Source organism: Parasteatoda tepidariorum, chromosome 9 (genome assembly GCF_982258835.1).
Source record: "Parasteatoda tepidariorum strain Cologne lab strain chromosome 9, Ptep-v5.0, whole genome shotgun sequence".
NCBI classification, from domain to species: Eukaryota; Metazoa; Arthropoda; class Arachnida; order Araneae; family Theridiidae; genus Parasteatoda; species Parasteatoda tepidariorum.
The window spans coordinates 17,809,056-17,829,601 of NC_141763.1; the positions used below are offsets into that span (position 1 = coordinate 17,809,056).

General features: G+C 28.3%; 1 protein-coding gene across 1 annotated transcript in view; it reads left to right on the top strand.

The window, feature by feature from the left end:
- Abca3 (ATP binding cassette subfamily A member 3) overlaps positions 1-20,546 on the top strand; it is a 49,913-nt gene that overhangs the window by 19,961 nt on the left and 9,406 nt on the right. Inside the window, exons 8-18 of the mRNA XM_043050142.3 lie at positions 796-977; positions 2,154-2,291; positions 3,357-3,477; positions 4,369-4,523; positions 6,254-6,409; positions 8,576-8,786; positions 9,834-10,083; positions 11,673-11,800; positions 14,778-15,388; positions 17,721-17,997; positions 20,145-20,270. Coding sequence (XP_042906076.2) covers positions 796-977; positions 2,154-2,291; positions 3,357-3,477; positions 4,369-4,523; positions 6,254-6,409; positions 8,576-8,786; positions 9,834-10,083; positions 11,673-11,800; positions 14,778-15,388; positions 17,721-17,997; positions 20,145-20,270 — 2,355 coding nt within the window. The remainder of the gene's footprint in view (positions 1-795; positions 978-2,153; positions 2,292-3,356; positions 3,478-4,368; positions 4,524-6,253; positions 6,410-8,575; positions 8,787-9,833; positions 10,084-11,672; positions 11,801-14,777; positions 15,389-17,720; positions 17,998-20,144; positions 20,271-20,546) is intronic.

Genomic DNA, 20,546 nt, shown 5'->3' on the forward strand with positions numbered 1-20,546 from the left:
TATGCCCATCCAAACCATTACGCCTTTGACATGAGGCACCATGGTTGATGGTGTCAAGTCTCGCCTGTTCTGTCCACGGCTAAGATATTGAACTTCAGATTTAGCATTGGTATCAGATAGATAGATCCAAGCTTCAACAGTTGTAATGAACTTTCGCCATCTGTCCTTACAGAGAAGCTTGTAGAGAGGCCATAAGCGTTGCCTCCTAATCTGCACCGATCTCTCACTTAAATGATGACATTTAGGTTTTTTATGGCATTTTTTCTTCAACTTTTGTTTTAGTTGATAGCTTACAACTTGCTGACTCCCGTTAAGAGCTTTAGCCATGCTTGTCTGTGTTGGGGGATCCGGTTTTGATGTCATCTTATCAAGCTTCTGCAAATCTGATTTCTTCAATTTGCTTGACCGTCCACTTCTTTTTGGTTTTGCATTATTTTGCATCGATCCAAGTTTTGAATTCTTGATGCGACTGATATGGCTGAGTGAAATCTCAATACCTTTCTTTTTAAAATGGGTTTCTATAATCTTGTGGCTCCATCGAAGTTCTAAAAATGCTTGTACTTGACCAATTAGCTTTTTGTCAAATTTCTTCAAAAGCATTTTTGTGATTTTATGAAATAGTATTGCAATTGAAAGTCAAATAGTACAGCTTTAGATCAGTATGCTATATATGTAAAAAGGTTTTAAAACTTTAGTGGTAGATAACCACAAAAGTGATCCCTATAATTTTTTGTTACCCTGTACATCAATAAAATTTCTTTATTAGAAGTTCAATAATTTGTTGTTTTATTGTAGGAAATGGCTTACAATGGGACAATTTTTCTAGCCCTCCTTCTGCTGATAGTGATTTGGCTATGTCCACCATTTTGGTTATGCTTGTTATAGATGGAATCATCTATCTGATATTGACTTGGTACATAGATGCAGTTTATCCTGGAGAATATGGTGTCCCAGAACGATGGTACTTCTTTATTACTGTAAGCATATCTCATGTCAACAATTTTTCATTCTATTGAATCTCAGTTTCTTAACTTTTCTGAATTTAGAAACCCCGTGGCAGGATCGTGACATTGTCGCAGAATATTTCAGAGTTCTTGCAGAAAGAATTTTCTTTTAGGAAGTAAAGAATTTGGTTTTTCAGAAGTAGTGAAGAATTTTGTATTTCTGCAGAAATTTTTTATCTCTAAAATTATAATTAAAAGATGCCTTTTTCACACAGTGGAGGGGAAAGAAATGTTCGTGATTTTTCAATTCTTATTTGAGAAGAATGAAAATATAAAATGATAAAGTAAAAAGTTTCTTTTCTGCAGAAATGTTGAAATAATTTTTTTTTCCCTCCAGAAATCATTAGCCCGTTGATGTGCTCATTTTGCACCGATGTTCTCGTTAATCCATGAGGTATTTCAATCTGTCTTTAAGGCAGTTATTGCTACGAATTTTTGCTTTGTTTTTTTCTTTTCGAAATCTCGATGTCTTTCATTGCTTAGTTGTTATTTATATTCTCACGAATTTTTTAAATATACCGATTTTATTATGGCACGCAAAATTCGAATCGCAGATTCTAGGAATCATTATTTGACTCGGTCGTTTTGTGCTGATACTCTCGTTAATCCATGCGGTATATTTAATTCGTGTAATTTTGCTGTTGAACTTTTTTTGGTAATCACTGCTACGAATTGCAAAATTTTAAATTTTTTTTGAAGTGATGATTTACAAAATGCGAAAAAGGAAATAATTAGTGTGTTTTCTAGTTTAGTAAAATGTGAGAATCTCGCCCATGATATTAGGATTTTAAAAAATTACATATTCATTTGAAAATTGGATACAATATTATTTTATTCAAATAGGGTTTTTTTTTGTAAACACAACGTTTTTGTTACTTTGAATTTAGTTAGTAACGTGTATATTTGTTATTATTAAAAGCATCTTGCAGAAAGATATTAGTGCTAGAGAGGTTTCTCGCTGAAAGCGCCAAAAAAATTCTGCCACAGGGTATAGTAAATGACTTTGTAAATTATCTTCTATAAAAGAAAAAATCTGAAATTAGTGTTATAAATGAAAATTTGCCTAACCAAATTATTTATCCATTTTAAATCAATTTGTTCTTTTAACATTTCTTCAATTAAATGAGATTTTTCTGTGTTTTTATCTAGCGATCATATTGGTTTGGAAATGCCTCTAGTATCTTTGACCTAGAGCAGTTTTATAATTCGGACGTCAAACAGACAGAATTTTTTGAAAATGATCCTGAAGAACTCATGCCTGGTATTCAGATTTTAAACCTTACTAAGGTATTGTTTTTGAAAAGTTTATGATTTTAATTCATTCTTGTGTTTTTTATTTTATCTGCACAATTATCTTATAATAATACGCATGATCATAAATGTTTTTTTGTTATTTTATTTCCCCCTTGAAAAGACTTTGATATTTATTTTTTGCAATATTTTTTTTTAAAAAAAAGCAAGAGGATATTCAATGGAAATTTTTTTTTTCTGAGAAGAAACTTGGGAAACATTTTTAGTTTTGAAGAAAATGCACTTAAAAAAATCAGACTAATCTAAATCTATTAAACTCACTGCTGAACAGAGTGATTTTTATACAAATTTGTCCAACTAAATCTGCAATTTATAAATTAAAATTTTGCAATTAATTATATTAATGCATTTTATAAAACTCATAGTTATTTAAATTACACTAATTGCGATTAATCTGTGTTTTTTGATTGTTTATACCTTGTATCACATTTTTTTAAAACCATAAAAAACTGATTGTGAAAGTTAAAGTTGTATACTATAATGGGAGGAAAAGTTAATTTAAAAAAATTAAATAGAATGTATTAAAATCTTTTTTATTTATTCATTTATTAATTTTTTAACAATCGATCGTAATTTAGTAAAATGTGCTCAATTAAATAATTAATTTTTCACAAGAGTTGTGCAAGCTAAACTTTTCTCTATCTATTAGTGATAGTGAAAAACCATTCAGATTATAAAACAGGGTGCATAACATTTTTAAAAAGTGCTTAAAATTGCTTATTTATATTTGCGTTTTTTAAAAGCCCTTAAAGGTTCTTTTTTTATTCGGGGTTTGTAAAAAGTGCTTAATTTTCTATCTTTTAAAGAGATTTTTTTTCTACAGCATGTCAATTGTCGTTATAAATTGCAAAAAGTTCATAATTTTATGTTTATAAATTAAAAACTTTAAAAAATAGAAAAAAGTAATTTTTATCACTGTACAGACCCTAATTATTATTTTTTTTAAGGTGATTAAAAATATTTTTCGAGTGCTTAAAAGGTGCTTATTTTTTGTGGAAAAATCTGCCTTCCCACCCTGTTAAATAAACATTTATTTTTCAGGTGTATGGTAAAGCTGCACCTGCTGTGAATAACATAAACATTAATATGTTCAGAGGACACATAACTGCTCTGTTAGGGCATAACGGTGCAGGGAAAACTACCACAATATCCATGCTGACAGGTATATAACACAATCACTATTCAGTTGGTAGTTTTATGCAAAATTCTGATATTTTAAACTCATTAAAAGAATTGTACGTTAATTCGTTTAGTAAAATTTAAAAATCTCTAATTGCCAATTCTATGTCATGATTGAAGCTACTAAGACTAAAATAATTTTCTCCAAACCAAATGAGCATTTTAAATGCCTCAACATCACCTTTCAACTGTTGTTTTCCCTGCAAAAAAAGGGAGAAAGTTTACATCCTTGTTGTTCAATAAGGGATCTGTATATTTTGTGCAAATATGCCTAAATGTGAAACAATAGTCTCTAACAATGGTCACTTAATAACTTCTAGCCAAAACGATAACCATTCTGAAAAACTTTCAATACCTTGGACAGATTTCAGATATACTTATTTTAATGTACAAAAACCATAAAACTTTAACCATTGTATTATTAATACTTTTTTCGATTAAAATTGTCAACAAAAAAAAACTCAGCTAAATTTTAGACTTTAACCTGTGTTATTTCTGTTACTTTTCATTCAATTAACTTCTAATATTGTAGAAACACTTTATCAGAATGATAAGTAAAGTAAATGTAGGTCATAAGTAGGAGAAAAAAAACTAGTGTTCTCCAAAAATACTAAGGCTTAAAAAATTAAACCATCAGTAAAAGCAGTACTTGGAAAGTGCTTTAATAAAAAAAAATTGTACATTCCTTTGAATATTTAAAAAAAAAAGTTTTTATTTGTATTTCAAGGGCTGATTAATGAAAATTTTGTATGAATGCTAGATAGTAATTGAATTTTACTTACTCTTTGATCTTAAGAATAAAATGAAAGTATATGTGATGCTTTGATTTCATAATAAAGTTATTCTTATATTTTTGTCTTTTCAATTCTTTTAGGTTTAATCACCCCTACCTCTGGTACGGCAATTGTGAATGGGTGTGATATTCGTGAAGATATGGATAGTGTTCATTCAAATCTAGGAATTTGTCCACAACACGACATTCTATTCAATGAATTGACTGTAGAAGAGCATTTATATTTCTTCTGCAAGGTTTTTTTATTTATTTATGTACTATGTATTTTATCATACGCATACATTTGAAATGTCTTTGGATAAGTGTCTAAAAGTATAGATACTGATTAAACATTTATATTGGCTTCATTTAAAATAATTTCTTAACTAAATTTTTTGTCCGAATGCTAAAATAGGTTCTTTTGTAAGTTATTGAAATAAAAATGTTAAAAAATAACAAAATTCATGAAAATTTTATGCTTTAGACTTCTATATTTCATGTTTTCTTGAGACAACAAAAATAATTAACTAGGAGATAATATCTTAAAGTGAGAGATAGGTTTGGTTTTTCAGCTCTCCGCTTTAAATTCATGCTTCATTATCTTTTATAAATCTTTTCAAAGATTTTTTTTCCCTTAAGAATATTTAGTTCAAAAATATTGTCAACTGACTGTAAAATTGACTAGTTTAAAAATTAAATGTGGAACTTGATTCAACAAAAGACTGCGAACTCCACAAAAATATTTTTTTTCTTTTAACTTTTAATTGTTCTTCAAATTTTAAGCATAATAAGGCCTCTCAATAAAAATATTATATTATTTTTACCGTGGTGAGAATGTTGACTGGTTATTGTGGAGGGTTAACTACTGTGGGAAAGAAATAATCTTATTTCACACCCAATTCTAATCTTTGTTCCACGCTGAACGTTATTCACTCTCTTCTGCTTAAGGTTTCTCAAGAAAATGAAGACAAACTTACTGTGATTTTCAAAGGATATGTTTTTATTTATGAATCAAGTAGATGTCTGCTCGCATTTTTTGGGTTTGGCAAAGGACGTCTTCAAAAATCAAGATGTGATAATCGACTCTTCCCATGTGCTTGTAATACACAATACTACAGGAACTATGGAAAGTTTATATCATTAAATTTAGGATTCTTGATTTAGTGATTCATCGAAAATTATGTAATGATGATGTCTGTTAAATAAAATATATATAATTCTAAGAGCGTCTGAGGGAATCGGTAAAAAATCCAACTTCCTTGGTCAAATGTATTGGAAATTCTGGACTAACTCTAGGGTAGCATTCTATCTTCTGTGTACGGCAGTTACAGCAATCACCACAATTAAAACACTGAGCACTAGGCCCTTGGGAAATCCACAAAGGCTTGAGGCACCCAAGAGAGCGTTGCCATGGGTAAAAGCCCAGTGGTCATTTGCATACACATCATCACAAGTATTGCTTATAAATTTTAATGTTTTTATTTATTTTTAATTTGATTCAACGCGAAAACAAATTTGATTTTTATTTTCCTTACAAAAAAGTCTGAAACGAATATCGATGACATAAATTTAGTTCTTACTCTGTCTATCAATTTTTCTGACTTCCTTCTATATCTGAAAAAAGTCTTATCACCAAAAGTATGAGAAATTTACGAGTATAGAATTTCATATTATTTGCATTGTCAAAACTATGTGCAAAACCTTGGAATTTTACTTTAGAGATCAGTATTAATGGTAAATATATGAATTAATTTAAGATGTATTATTAGGTAATCTAAAATTTCATTATAATATTCTTCTATAAAACAATTATAACAAAGTGATTTACAGTCAGAATAATCTTAACTACATATCGATAATTTGGTATCTGAAGTTCTCGTGGTTACTTGACAGCATTATAAGTGTGTACTGTTTTTATTAGGCAGATATTTTGATTTAATTTCTGTATTTAAAAAAAATTATTTTTTTGTTTTCTATTTCATTTTAGCTGAAAGGTTATTTGTCTGATTTGGTGAACTCTGAAATTGAGCGTATAATTTCTTGTTTGTCACTGGAACCGTACAGAAAAACTCAAGTTCAGTATCTTTCAGGAGGATGGAAACGTAAAATCTCTGTTGGAATTGCTTTTGTTGGTGGATCAAGAGTAAGTACTTGTTATTACATTTCCATCAATTTTATTTTACATTTCCATGTTTTTCTAGGTTTCCACACGTTTCCAAGGTTTTTCAGACTAAAATGAATGCATTTTTCAAAATTATTATTTCGTCTTTTTCTAGAAATTCTATTCTGGTCTTGTACTAGAATTTTTTTTTTTTCTATTCTACTTTTAAATTAATTAAAAAAATATTTATTTTTTAATCTCATGAAAATGTTCAACTTCTGTTAGTCAAGTGTAATTTTTAAGTAAAGTAATTTTTAAAAAATTCTATAAGTCAAATCAATTGATAATCTATTGCAAATGAAAAATATTCCTGTTGATTTGAATTCTTAGTTAAATTAGTGTGTTAGGTTTTTCATATTTTATTGCCCTTTATTGGTTTTAAAATGCGTAAAATTTCCCTTAAAGGGGACATTTATATATTATGCAATACTTTACTTATAATTTTTTATATTTTTCTACAGTTTAAAGTTTTTTTCCCTTTTTATATTGGTAGCTTTCTAAAAAAAGTTTATTCTTGCAGAAAAAGAGTTTATTTTCACAATTATGTTGTTAGATTTTCATCCAGTGCAACTGCGTTTTAGATTGTTATTTGTCAAAAGTGCTGCCAAAAGTATTATATGTTTAGTTACTTACTAAATAATAAGAGTTTGAAACAAATCAACATTTCTTTATGTCAATGTGCTATTTTTTGTTCTGATTGTTTGAGTCTAGCCAGTCTATGTAAAAAGAGTTATAATTTAAAAAAAGAAAGTATTTTCAACTGCGTTATTTAGGGAGGCAACCAAGCTTTATTCTCTATTTTTACAATAGTTAATAAAAAAAATTTATGTATTCAAATAGCACCATTTTTAAAAACTTTCATTGTGAAGTTTTAAAATGTGTTATTGTTTACATCTAAAATTCTCTAAAACATGGGTAGAAATTTCTATTTAAAGGGATAAAATAGAGCAATAAGTCTAAATTTTTTCTCAAGACCTTTGGTGCAAACTCCTTTGGCATATTTTGAAGATTTATGAACTGCTCCCGAATAAAAAAAAAAATTAAGATAAAAATTAGGCTAAAAAAAATATGAAAATAAGTTTTCTGATTTTTTTTAGAAGAAATTAAATTTCTAAACTTCATTTTTATTTTATTCTCTTTTATCATTATTTATATTTTGAGCTTAACAGTTAATTCACATCTATTGTTAAAAAAAAAACTTTTAATAAATATGTAAATTATTTAAATATTTTCTTTTTGTGAAAAATAGTCTTACATGCTTTATGTATTTTTTCATGATTTAAGTTGATAGGTTCTTATACTTTCTTCTTTATTCTTTTACTCTCTCATAATATCTTATATCATAATTTCTTACGCTCTCGAATCTTAAAGAACAATTAAAATACTGAAATATTACAGATGTAAAAGAAAAGGCATGAGATTATTAAATAACTCTTTGAAAAAGTCACCATAACACAAAGTTTTTTCTTTCAAAATTTAATAGCATTTTAGAAAAGAATTTTTAAAATAATTTTGCAATTCTAAATCTATTATCTAAAAACTATTTTCATATCAAAATAGTAAAATTTATTTTTTTAGCTTTATTCTTAAGTTTAAATATTTTGTTAAGCTCCGAACAGGGAAAGATAATTTGCTTATTTTTGCTAATAAGGGGAAGGAGTATGAGCAATGTTTATGCACATCAAAATCCCTTTATTTTCAAAAACATTTTTTGAAAAAAAGTTCACGTGGAAAAAGTTTTAAATTTGAAATAAAAGCTAAATTCTAAGTAAAAAAATATACTGAAAATAAAAATATTTTGAGCACAGAAGGAAAACATGAGAGATTCTTACAGAATATTTTCCTCTAAACTATATAAAATGAACTAAAATGTATTATGCTTTGTGCAAAATTACATCTTTCAGTTGAATTAAATTCTAAAATTAGAATTCAAAGTTAAGACCAGGGAGATGTTGTGACTTTTTAAAGTCAGCATGAGTGTAGGTTTGTGATTTACTTAGACGACTAAATTCAGTGAATTGCTGATGACTCTAAAATTGTTTAGAAACATGATTCCGAAATATTTGAATGACCCATAGTTTATGATTGAAATAATATTCTGGAATGTAAAAAAAAAACTGTGTATAATTTCAAAACTTCTCTTTTAAGATAGTAATACTGGATGAACCCACATCAGGCATGGATGCCTTCAATCGCAGAGCATTGTGGGAAGTGTTAGAAGCAGAAAAAGAAGATCGCACCATACTCCTAACCACACATTTCATGGAAGAAGCAGATGCCTTGGGTGATCGTATAGCCATCATGGCTGACGGAGAGATACAATGCTGTGGATCACCAATATTCCTCAAGAAAAAATATGGTATAATTTTTTTTCTTTTAGTTTTATTCCTAAAACTAATGGCTGGAAGAAAGTATCAATTTTAATCAATTTAAGTTATTGTCCATTAATGTTAAAGCAAGGGAAAATTCTGCTTCCATATTTCCTTTTTTTTTAAATGAAAAAAATATGATAAATTTCTGGATGAGCCATATTTTTTAAAGAGAGCTACAAAAAAGTATTTTGGCATCTAGGGTTTGTAAAAAAAATCATTTTTTGTATCACTCAACTATTTTTGGCAATTTATATCAATTAACTCAGAATATTTAAAAAAAAATTGTGTAAGTCTACTCTGTTCTTGTTGTATGTCTGCTTAAAGCCACCAAAGCTTTTTTATTGTTCCAGTCTTATGTTTGCTAACAGCCACTAAAGCTTTTTTTACTGTTCTAGTCGTATATCTGCTTACAGCAACCAAAACTTTTTTTCAGTTCTTGGTGTATGGCTATGTTTACCACAACAAAGAACCATACTTATTACATAGGTTCAACTATGTTTTTCTCTTATGTTGATGCTTCATGGAATTCAAATTATTTTTTTATAAATTATGTATAAACATATCACTTTTCATTAAAAAAAATAAATTTCATCATTACGCTATATATTATGATCCTCTAACAAAAACTAGCTCAGACTAATAAGACTATTATGTATGACTTTAATATGCTCACAAAGGCTTAAAAAAAGACTCAGTGTGAGTTTTGGACTTCTTCGTAAACATAGATATGTATTAATTAAAAGAAAGTAAAATTTTGAAATACTTAAACTGAAAATGATAACAAATACTATGTTAGTTGTGTAGAAAAACTTAAAAAGTTAGTGTTTTTCTTTTCACATATTACTGTGTATCTTTTATATGAAAACTAAAACTATATAAAAAAAAAGTTAAGTAACTGCTGGATAAAGTTTTTTTTACTTTTCTTATTTCACAGCTGAATTTGATTTTTACGTAAAAGTATCCTTCATTTAGAATTTACAGATTAAAAATTTTATGTTTTCAATTTATCTAAATATCTTGACTTTCATTTGTAGGTGCTGGATACCATTTAACAATGGTGAAAGAACCGGACTGTGATACTACTTTAATCACCAAAACAATTCTCTCTCGAGTCCCAAATGCAGAAGAAACCTCAAACATTGGACGAGAATTGAAGTACAGCTTGCCTACAGAAAGCAGCCATTTGTTTTGTGATCTTTTCACTGAGTTGGACCAGCGAAGAAGTGAACTAAAAATTTCTAGCTATGGAGCTTCTATAACAACAATGGAAGAAGTATTTATTAAGTGCGTAAAATTCTTACCAGGATTTGTTGATTTAATTTAGACTTTTAATATTTCTCTATATATATCAGAATGTAAATCAGAATAAAGTAAAAATTTAATGAGGTAAATTTTAATGAATATGGATTTTTTTTTTTAAAAAAGATCCATCCCAATATTTGTAATTTTGTCAATTTACCAACATGGCACTTATGGAGCTTACTCCAAATTAATCTCACAATGCTGTTTGAAAACAAATTAAAAAGTTTAATCGGATTTAATCTTAAGAGAAGAATGGAGATATTCTTTTCTTCTCTTTTTTTTTTTTTTTTTTTTTTAGAAATAAACAATTTTGTGCAGAGTTGAATTGTTTTGAAAACATTTTTTTTTCCTTTTAATACTAAATATTTTCCAACAGTGCATCAACAATATTTTTTGTAACTTATAGATCAAAATAAAAATTCCACATTCAGTAGGAATAAGTTTGCAAAAATCGTCAAATTCTTAACAGGATTTGTTGATTTAATTTAGACTTTTAATATCTATATATATTTTAGAATGTGAATCAGAATAAAATTAAAATTTAATGAGGTTATTGAATATGGATTTTTTTTTATAAAAGAAAGATCAATAAAATTGATTTTGTGATTTTATTCATTTATAATTTTGTCAATTCACCAACACTGTGTTTATGGAGCCTATTTCAAAATTAATTTGATAATGTTGTTTGAAAATAAACTGAAAAGTTTAAACGGATTTCATCTTAAGAGAAGAATAGTGATATTCTCTTTTTTTTGTTGTTAGAAATAAGCAATTTTGTGCAGAAATGAATTGTTTTGAGAAAAAAAAATTTCCTTTTAATACTAAATTTTTTCCAACACGTCATAAACAATATTTTTTGTAACTTTTAGATCAAAATAAAAATTTGTATGGAATATACATTTAGAAATTAAGAATTAGATTGGGGCAAGTAGAACAATCTCACCACGTTCAGTAGGAATAAGTTTGTAAAAATCGGGAATTGTATTTTATTATTCTTTAAGATTTTAACTTTTTTATTGTAGTTTAATTTTCTGAAAGAAATATGTAAAATATGAAGAAAAAAATTATTAAATAAAGAATAATGACGTCGCGTTAAAATTTTGAATTAAATCAGTTAAAAAATAAACTACCGCTAAGCATCTCAAAAGTTAACAAAAATTGGCGCGTCTCCAAAATCTCTGGAATGCAACAAACCTATTTTTTTTGTGTTTTTCAGTAGTTAATAATGGTACATTTATATTACATTTTCAACATTTTAAATCCTAATTTTGCTTGTATTGTTGTATATATTACTATAAAATAGTTTTTTAGTCAGTTATACCAATTGGAATCTATTGTTATGATTTTTTAAGTATTTCAGTGAGAATTTTACTTGAAGAAATTGGTTCTCTTAAAGTATCTTTAAAAAAAATTCCAATTTAAATAAATAATATCTAATTTTAATCTCTCTTTTTTTTTTTTTTTTTTTTGTTTATTTAAAACAAAATCATGAACCCTGTTTCTTGCGCCAATTTCTCTTGTGCTTCAATAAGGTTGTTAGGCATTTAAAACCAACCTTCTTATTTTGATAGAGTGGGAAATAAAGTGTCTGTTGCAAGTGGAACAGATGTAGAAACACCAGTTCCAGAAAGTAAAGAATCCCTTTCCTCTAACACAGACAGTGGAATTCATGAGAATGCAGCTTATGTAGATGATTCTGGTTCAGTATCATTTTATTCTATCTCTTTAAATTATTTTTAATGAAACTGTTTTTAAATCATATCCAATTTTAATTTTAGCAGGAGCATAATTTGTACAACATAACATAGATTTCTTTTTTCTTGTCATGTATAGTACAGTAAACTCTCTATTATTCGACTCACAACTAGCTGCTTTCAGTGCTATCTTGCCTAGTAAAAAATGAGGAATTTTTTAATCAGCTATTAGTAAAACCAGTCGTGGGATGAGAAGAAAGGGGAAATACGGGATTCTTCAGTGATCATCCGTTACCAACCTACTTCTGTCAGCCTGTCGACTTTAGAAAACTTCCGAAAATTGTTTAGCTTGACTCATTGTAGTCATAATTTTAGCCTATAGAGGGCCAAGGCCTACTGTGCCCATCTCAGTTTTCTTGACCTTGGGCTCTGGGGTGCAGGAGCAGATGTTCCGGTCAGGTGGTCAGCCGAACGCGGAACCCCCAGTGTTTAGTTCCCAAGCATGCTTGGTACTCATTTATCGACCCATTGAAGGGATGATAGGCTGAGTCAACCTTGCCCGGCCCAAGGATCGAACCAGGGACCTGTGGCACGACAGCGCGAAGCGCTACCGCTTTTTATTAATTATTTATCTTAAAATTTTTAATGTGTCTTTCTAATTAAGTCCTGAAGTGGACTGATCTTAAGGATGCTGTTCCCAGTAGAACACCAAAGTCAAGCATCATTGGCTGAGGTCAGTAAACGGGTGAGTAGCCACTTTGATCAGCCTATGTAGAGACCGAGGGTGCACAGTATTGGTCCTCATTAAACTGCTCTACAGTAAAGTGCTTGACTTCACATGCAGGTTGTTGGGCTACCAAAGCGGAGGAACCATCCCCTCTGCAAAGAATCAAAATTGTGATGGCATTTCTTCGGATTATTCTTGGGGATGTATTGGCTGTTGCCAATAGCCCATTGTGCAGCTTTAATGCGACGTAAATAAAATACCTGCCTACCTTCTAATTAAATGGGAGAAGGAGTAGGAAGTAAAACTCTGCCGTATTAGACCAGATAGTTTAGAGCAGGGGGGCAAACCAATGGCATGCGTGCCAGTTACGGCACGAGACACAATATTTTGGGCACGCCACCGATCACAATTGTTACTACACTATGAATTGTTATTGCACAAATGTTATTACACTATGAAGCATATGTAACAATTAAATTAAAATTCCTCTGAAAACAAACAAAATAATAAACAATTATTAATAAAAAATTAACAATTAATGCTAAAAAAACAATTAATAAGCCAACAATAAATAACTAGCAACAAAAAAATTAACAGTCATCTTACAACCTAATATAAGTTATTTGTCATCGAATCTGCAGCAACAGAAGTCACACTGATGTTACTTTAAATTGTTTTAAGACATGGCAAAATGTTTTTTTTTTCAATGTAAATAAAGAGTTTCGAGTTGATAGTATTTAGTATTATTATTTTCCCAATAATCACGATAATCATTATTTCCCCAATAATCACAAAATTATTTGACAGCACGTTGGTGTATAAAGGTTAGCCACCCCTGGTCTAGAGCCTACTGAATTTTATTTATATTGTATTTATGTATACATATTATTTTTTATAAAAACATCCATCTTATTCGTACACTTATGAGTTCTTAAATTAGTAACATAGTGTTCTCAAACTTTTCTACCACATTTAACCCTTAATGAGCAAGGGCATTTTTCAAGAGCAATGACCAGTAATAGATCAATCGAATTTTAAAAACTTAATTTCTTTATTACAAGGACAAGAAAAATCGAGTAGTGAAAATTGGCTTGTATTGTGACACTTAATTTTCTGGAATATTTATAATGTTGGGAATATGACGGCATTCATTAACTATGGATTTAATTTCAGTTTTACATACATCTTAATGCAGTTTTCTATTATTCTGCGTATGTTACACACACTGGTTTCTAAACTGTGCATGATAGAATGTTTTGCCAAAGCTTCTCAGAATATAGCTATTAAATCTTTTTTTTTTCCTATTAAAATTTAAACCTTGGACATCTTTTTTTGTAAAACAGCCTGGCCACATGAAATGAAATGGGTCAGAAAATATTCTGCTAACATAGAAATTGAAGCAACAATTTGAAACTCTTGGACATATAGATATTGGGAATTCACATCACTGCAAAGCCAGTTTTCATAGGTTTATTTGAAATGTTATGAGTTTTTAAATTATATCAATATTAAAATTGTGCTGATTTGTATTATTTAAAACTATTATACTCCAACTATTATTTCTCATTGTAATTGCCCAGAAATAAAGTAGTTTTCAGTATGTTGCATATACCATGTGTGCAGTCTGATAGTGCAAACGAGGATCAGGGAAAATTCAGGGAACCCTGGGAAAATTTTAGATCTAATTTTTTTTTAAAAAAATGCTTCAAAATTTTTTATTGTAAAAAAAAATGTCACTTTACAAAACTTGCTCTATAAAAAAATACTAAAATATGAATTTTTAAAATTTTATTTTAACATATTTTTTCATTCCTTATTCCATATCAACTTACAATCTTAGAAAATATATATATATTTTGAAAAAGAATATTCTGCTATGCTAAATATAACATATGTAATTTTGTATGTCGATTTGTTTATTTGTTGGTTTGAATTTCTTTAGTTTATGAGTTGAACTTTAAATTTAGTCTTGTAGATCATTACTATTTCAATATATTTTGATTATTTTTAACTTATATGTTGGTTTATTAAAGAATTGTGTAAAATCAAATAAAAAATTTTTCTATGTTGAAAAAAATGTATTACAATATACAAATTTTCCGTTGTAAAATAAATTTATTGCAACTGAAAAAAAAGAAGTAGTATTATTTTTGGAGAAATTTCAAGCCATATTCCATGAAAATATTTGGCTTTGAAAATTTTTTACACTCTTGATACATACTATTTTCATCACTAATTAATTTCATATTTTTCAGGTATGGAAGTAGACCTTCAGAGTTTGAATGAGTGCCAAATTCAATCACGAAACAGTGGATGGAAGCTCTATATGCAGCATCTGCGTGCCCTTCTAGAAAAAAGAATTCTTCACTCGTACAGAAACATTGCCCTCACCATATCGCAGCTCTTCCTCCCTCCCTTGTTCCTCATCCTCACAATGATCGTCTTAAAAACCCTCCCTAAACCAAGAGACGCCCCACCCTTGCCTCTCGGACTCTACCCTTTCAGAGGCACGGAGATTCCCTATGCGTCAGACGCTTCAAATGAGGGTCAAGCACTGGCTAGTATATACGCTTCACAATTCCAGTTACCCGATTCTCCAGTTTATGTGAACAAAAGCATGACAGAATACCTTCTGAGCAAAGGTAAAGAAGATATAGGGAAGTACAATATGCACAATATGATTGGCGCTAAGTTTGAAAAGAGTGGCCAAAAGGCTATCATTACTTCTTTGTTTAATAATAAGGCCTATCACACTCCTGCTATAGCTCTTTTGGAAATTGAAAATGCACTTTTGAAGTATTTTACAAATGAATCGTACACATTTTCAGTTACAAATTTCCCTATGCCAAGGACCATTGGAGAAAAGGTATGGCTTAAAGTTTTGTTATAACTTAATATTAAAGTTATCTATATTTCCACAAAATATTTTTTTTGACTTTGACGAAAAAATGCACGACAATTTTAGCATATATAATCTGAGCTAATATGTAGAACACCAAGTCAAATTTTTAAACTTTATATTTTGTTGGATATTTATGGAAAGAGAAATTAATCTTAATATAGTTTGTCTATGGTAAGAACTCCCCCCACCACAAAGTCTGAGGCCATCTGCTGCTATGAAAACAAGAACAGCGCATTTCAGGGACGGTAGCTTCTCTTCACTATAGGGCTTATACAATAGACTGCAGAAAAAGATTCCTTTGCTCTCTCTGACCTGCGCCGAAAACTGTACTGAACAATAACCCCCTGTTTGAAATAGTTATACCTCGTTACCATAGTCACCGCCATGGGTCCAGACAAATGGCTAGGGGAGTTCTTACTTTAGACAAACTATAAAATCAATGATGCCGCATTTTTTTTTTTTTTTTTAGTCTATCATTAGGAGGTTTTAAAATGCAATTAACCTTCCCGGTACTGACCATTCTCTAAAAAATTGTTTCTTCAGAGAAGTGGTAACCATTCTAGTGGTAATCATTCATTAAAGGTTACGATTCTAGTTACCCCTTTGGCGTAACTAGAATGGTCACCTTTACCCAGGTGCAGCCTTTGAAAAGCGTCAAATGCATATTACATAATTAGAAATGAATTCCATAGCAAAATGTATCTAACTACACTCATTTAAATCATGATTAGCAAATGAATTCAATTATTAAATGTACATAAAGGAAATTCGATGTTCTCTTCCATCTTATACTTTAAACTATTTCAAAACTATTTTTATTATGGATATATAAATATAATTAATATTTTTCATAAATGAGAGGTGATTAAAATTACTATTCTAAAATAATTTCTGGTAATTTACAAATTTTGATTCCTCGCTTCTCATAAGACAACCATTCTTACTATTTTATATTTTCTTTTTATTATTCAAAAATTTACCTATCATCATTGAAAAATTAATTTGTAAAAAAGTTATTAATCAAGCTCAGTTCACTTAAAAATTGCAAGTGTTTGCAACAGTCTAAAGAAAATTCATATAAATTTATCCTCTAGTTTGCTAGATATCATGCAACATTTTTTAAATTTCTTAAAATTTATAGAAATAGTTGGAAATAAATAAAAAGTAGTTTGAATCAAAAATCAACATTTAATAGGGAATCTGATTTAATAAGTGAAGTAAAAATTTTCATGGTAGGTTTATGTTTGTTCAGTTCTATATTTTACTATAAAATAGTTTCGGAAATAATTGTTAGTATAGGTCTATTTCTATTTTTACAACCACATCTTCAAAATATTGTTGTTTTAATTAATTACATGTTTTATGAGCTGAAAAGCATATTCTAATTCAGTTTTAATGCAACCTGAAAATCATGACACCTTAAACCTGACATTGACATATTGCGAGGTGGCACAAAAACTGAATCTGTCTCCAGGAGTTGTCAAACCAATCTTTTACCCTTGGTCACTATATATAAATTGCCAACATTTATCTAAACAATTGCTCAAATAGTTACAAATTAGTTGTAAAATTTTGTGTTCATGAAAAACACTCAAAACATTTTTTGTGTTATTATTTTTTGGATGTGGCTTGTTATGCAAGTTGTACTGTTTTATGTATTTTTTTAAAGTATGACAGGGCTCACATGTCTCAAAAAATTCTAGAGAACCTGCGAGCATAAAGCATAAAATTTAAAATTTTTGTTTATTAAAAACGTCATAATTTTTTTTACCTAACTCTTCCATAATTTTTTTTTATTATGGTTTGTAGGCGATTAATAATTAGCAATCTTTTGAAGTTCTGTAAAAATGTGGAAATATTTAGACTCAAGAGTTTGATTGGAATGAATATTAATTTGTGAATATATCATAATTTTGTATAATGTAGCCAGATAGTAAAATGACCCCATTACTTCTACTACTAATCATTATTTTCGTTTCTTATTAAATATATTTTTTAATAATAGAGAATCAATTTTGCCCTTTCTAGAACAGATAACTTCCTTATTAATTATATATATTTATAAATACATGTGTAATTGCCTAAATTTTAATATCTAATTTTTAAAAAAAATTTATATGAGATATGTCTTTTAGAACGTGAAGCCACAAGCAAAGATTCTGCTTATAAAAAAAATCTGCTTAGTTTAGTGTTTCTATTACTTATTTAAATCAAACTCATAAACTGATTTAAGTTACTTATTAATTATTGATTTGTTGCTGTTTATCATGTTTCAATACATTATTTTATTCCTCAGCTGATGCAAGAACAAACTCAGGCTACAGAATCCTATCAAATATCCCAAGACATAATGTTCGGAATGTCCTTTCTCATTGCAAGCTTTGCTGTCTTTATTGTGAAGGAGCGAGCATCTAATTCTAAGCATCTCCAGCGTGTGAGTGGCATGAGTCGATCCTCCTATTGGCTGGCTTCTTTTCTCTGGGATTTTCTCAACTACATGATTCCTTGTTGCTTAGTTTTTCTAGTCTTTATAGCCTTCAAAACTAAGGGATTTAGCTCTTCTGTGGAAATAGGTATGTTACTTACTATATACAGAATATGCAACTACCGTAATGTTTTAGTTCCTATTAAAGAATAAGGAAAGTTTTTGAAATTTATTTTGGAAAAGTATATTTTTATTTCTTAATTTTAATTGTTTAAACTTTTCTTTCAATTTGTAGAAAATGATTTACTTTTTGTTTTATAGAGCAAGGTTTATAGTTGTCCTGATATACCTGATTAAAAAACTTTTATCCTGGTCTTTTAAATTGTCACCGATATTTATATTTCTGATTTTTGTGTTTCATTAGAACATCTTATTTTTTAAGAATAATGCAATTGCAGATTTTTTTTAGAAAAAAAAAAACAGATTTGAAGCATCAAGAAATTTAGTTTTTTCGTTCAACACTTTTTTATTTTAATCAAAGTGCTAGTAGAAATCAAAAAATTTAATAGTTCAAATTTAGTTACCTTCTGCATGCACTATAAGTACTACATCTGCACCATCTTCATGCACCATTGGAACCATTAAGTAGTACTATTTATATACATCGTTTAGACATAGCCTTATGCACGGGATTCGTTGTTTAAGCCTTTATGGGTATTCAGTCATTCTATGAAAAATAAACTCAATTAACAATTTTATATTATAAAATTTTTATCGTGATAAATTCAGGAATCATATGCATATTTATAATTTTAAGCAAATGCTATAATGAATCTTGTAGGTTGGACTTAAAAATGAAAGATTCCAACCAACAATACAGTAATTATATCTCATCATATCTCATAAATGATAAATGGAGGAATCATAGACTGAAATTACTTATGTACAAAAATTTCAAGTGCCATATTCACTTTGTTTTTATTTTGAAATTATTGAAACCTTATGTTAAAATTGTTTGATTAAGAACTTGAACTTAATTACAAATTTTAATTGCATATTTCTATAAGGAAATATTTTTTAGAATCACAGCAAACTTATTAAAATATGTTTTGTAATAACAAATAGCAATCTTTTCTTTAAACTATTACTGTAAATTCTAGCTATTTCTTTTTCTACAAAAAAAATCCATCAATTCTTTCTAAGTTTGGTTCTGACAAAATCTTTTATCCTATTGGAAGTTCAATCTTCCTTTAACATTGTCTTTTGGTATAGAAAAAAATAATAGTCATAATATATTTTAATTAATGCATATCAATTTTACATTATATAGCATTTCTCTACTACAGGAACCATTTAAGAAGCTTTTTTCTAATTGACATTGATATATTCATTTTATTCAAGAGCATTTCTTTCTCCTTTTAACAAGACTTGTTATGGTTTTACCATATTTTGAATTTAAAAGGTAGTCAGAAATACTGGAGCGGTGTTTCAAAAATACATAAACATAGAAGTAAAGTTATAATTTTATTAAATACAAAGGAGACCAGGCGAAGTCATCAGTTATTGGTATTGTGTGTGTATATATATATGCGTATATATTATGAAGGATTTGCGTCAGCTTTAAAAGATGAGATAAAAAGTGTAAAAATCAAATTATTCAAAAATATCTAACTTAAAAGTAAATAGTAAGGGTCATATCCAAATGAAAAGATTGAGTTATCATACTTATAATTTATTTGTATTGTATTTTTATGTTCTATAAACTTGTTTATTGTTTATAACTAAGTGAAACATGGAAAACAAACAAACCTATTATGAGTCATAACACATTTTGTTGTGTTTAAGAGTTTTATGTGAAAAAATTAATAATTGCACTACTAAAAAACTGTTTATTTATTTTAAAATTAAAGTTGTTAAATATTAATTTTGGAGTTAAAGTTGTTAATATTTTGGAAAAGTTGTTAAATATTTCAAACTTTTCATATTTATTTAAAATCAAATTTTCAACGCAACATATTTATGTGTTTAAATATTTGCATTTTTACCCTACTGAATTCAATTACTCTTGACTATGTTTACCTAAGGTACTATGGACTACTTTTTTTAAGACTTTTTTTTTCAATTTGAACATGATTATTTATACCTTAACAAATTCCTCAGTGTATTCTAATGAAGTATTTAAAAAATTTAATCGGTATTTAATTTTTATTTATTTGAAGAATAAAGTTAAAAAGTTCCTTTCTCTTATTGTGAATGTTTTGTAGTTTTATGGTATGTTTTTCTCTTTTTTTATAGGTCGAGTGTTTGTTCTCTTCTTTATTCATGGTTTTGCAGTTTTGCCTTTCGTGTACTGTTGTACTTTTGCTTTTTATTCTCCGTCGACAGCATATGTTCGGATCAGCATTTTCAATATACTTGCAGGTGACACTTATTTATTTTGTATATTTTTGAAATGAAATGTTTTTAACTGTGCTTGAATTATTTTTCAACTTGTATCAAACCATAGGAAAAAATACAAGAACGTATTACCTGGTGATGAAATAATTTAGTATTCTGCACTAAATTTTTTTAAAAATTTTATTTGCAATAAAATATTACACACGTTAATAAAATAACTTAATAATGTTTAGTTATATCATTGAGTAAAATTTTTTTCTAAATATATATTAAGGATTGCTTTAATTTTTGCAATGAATG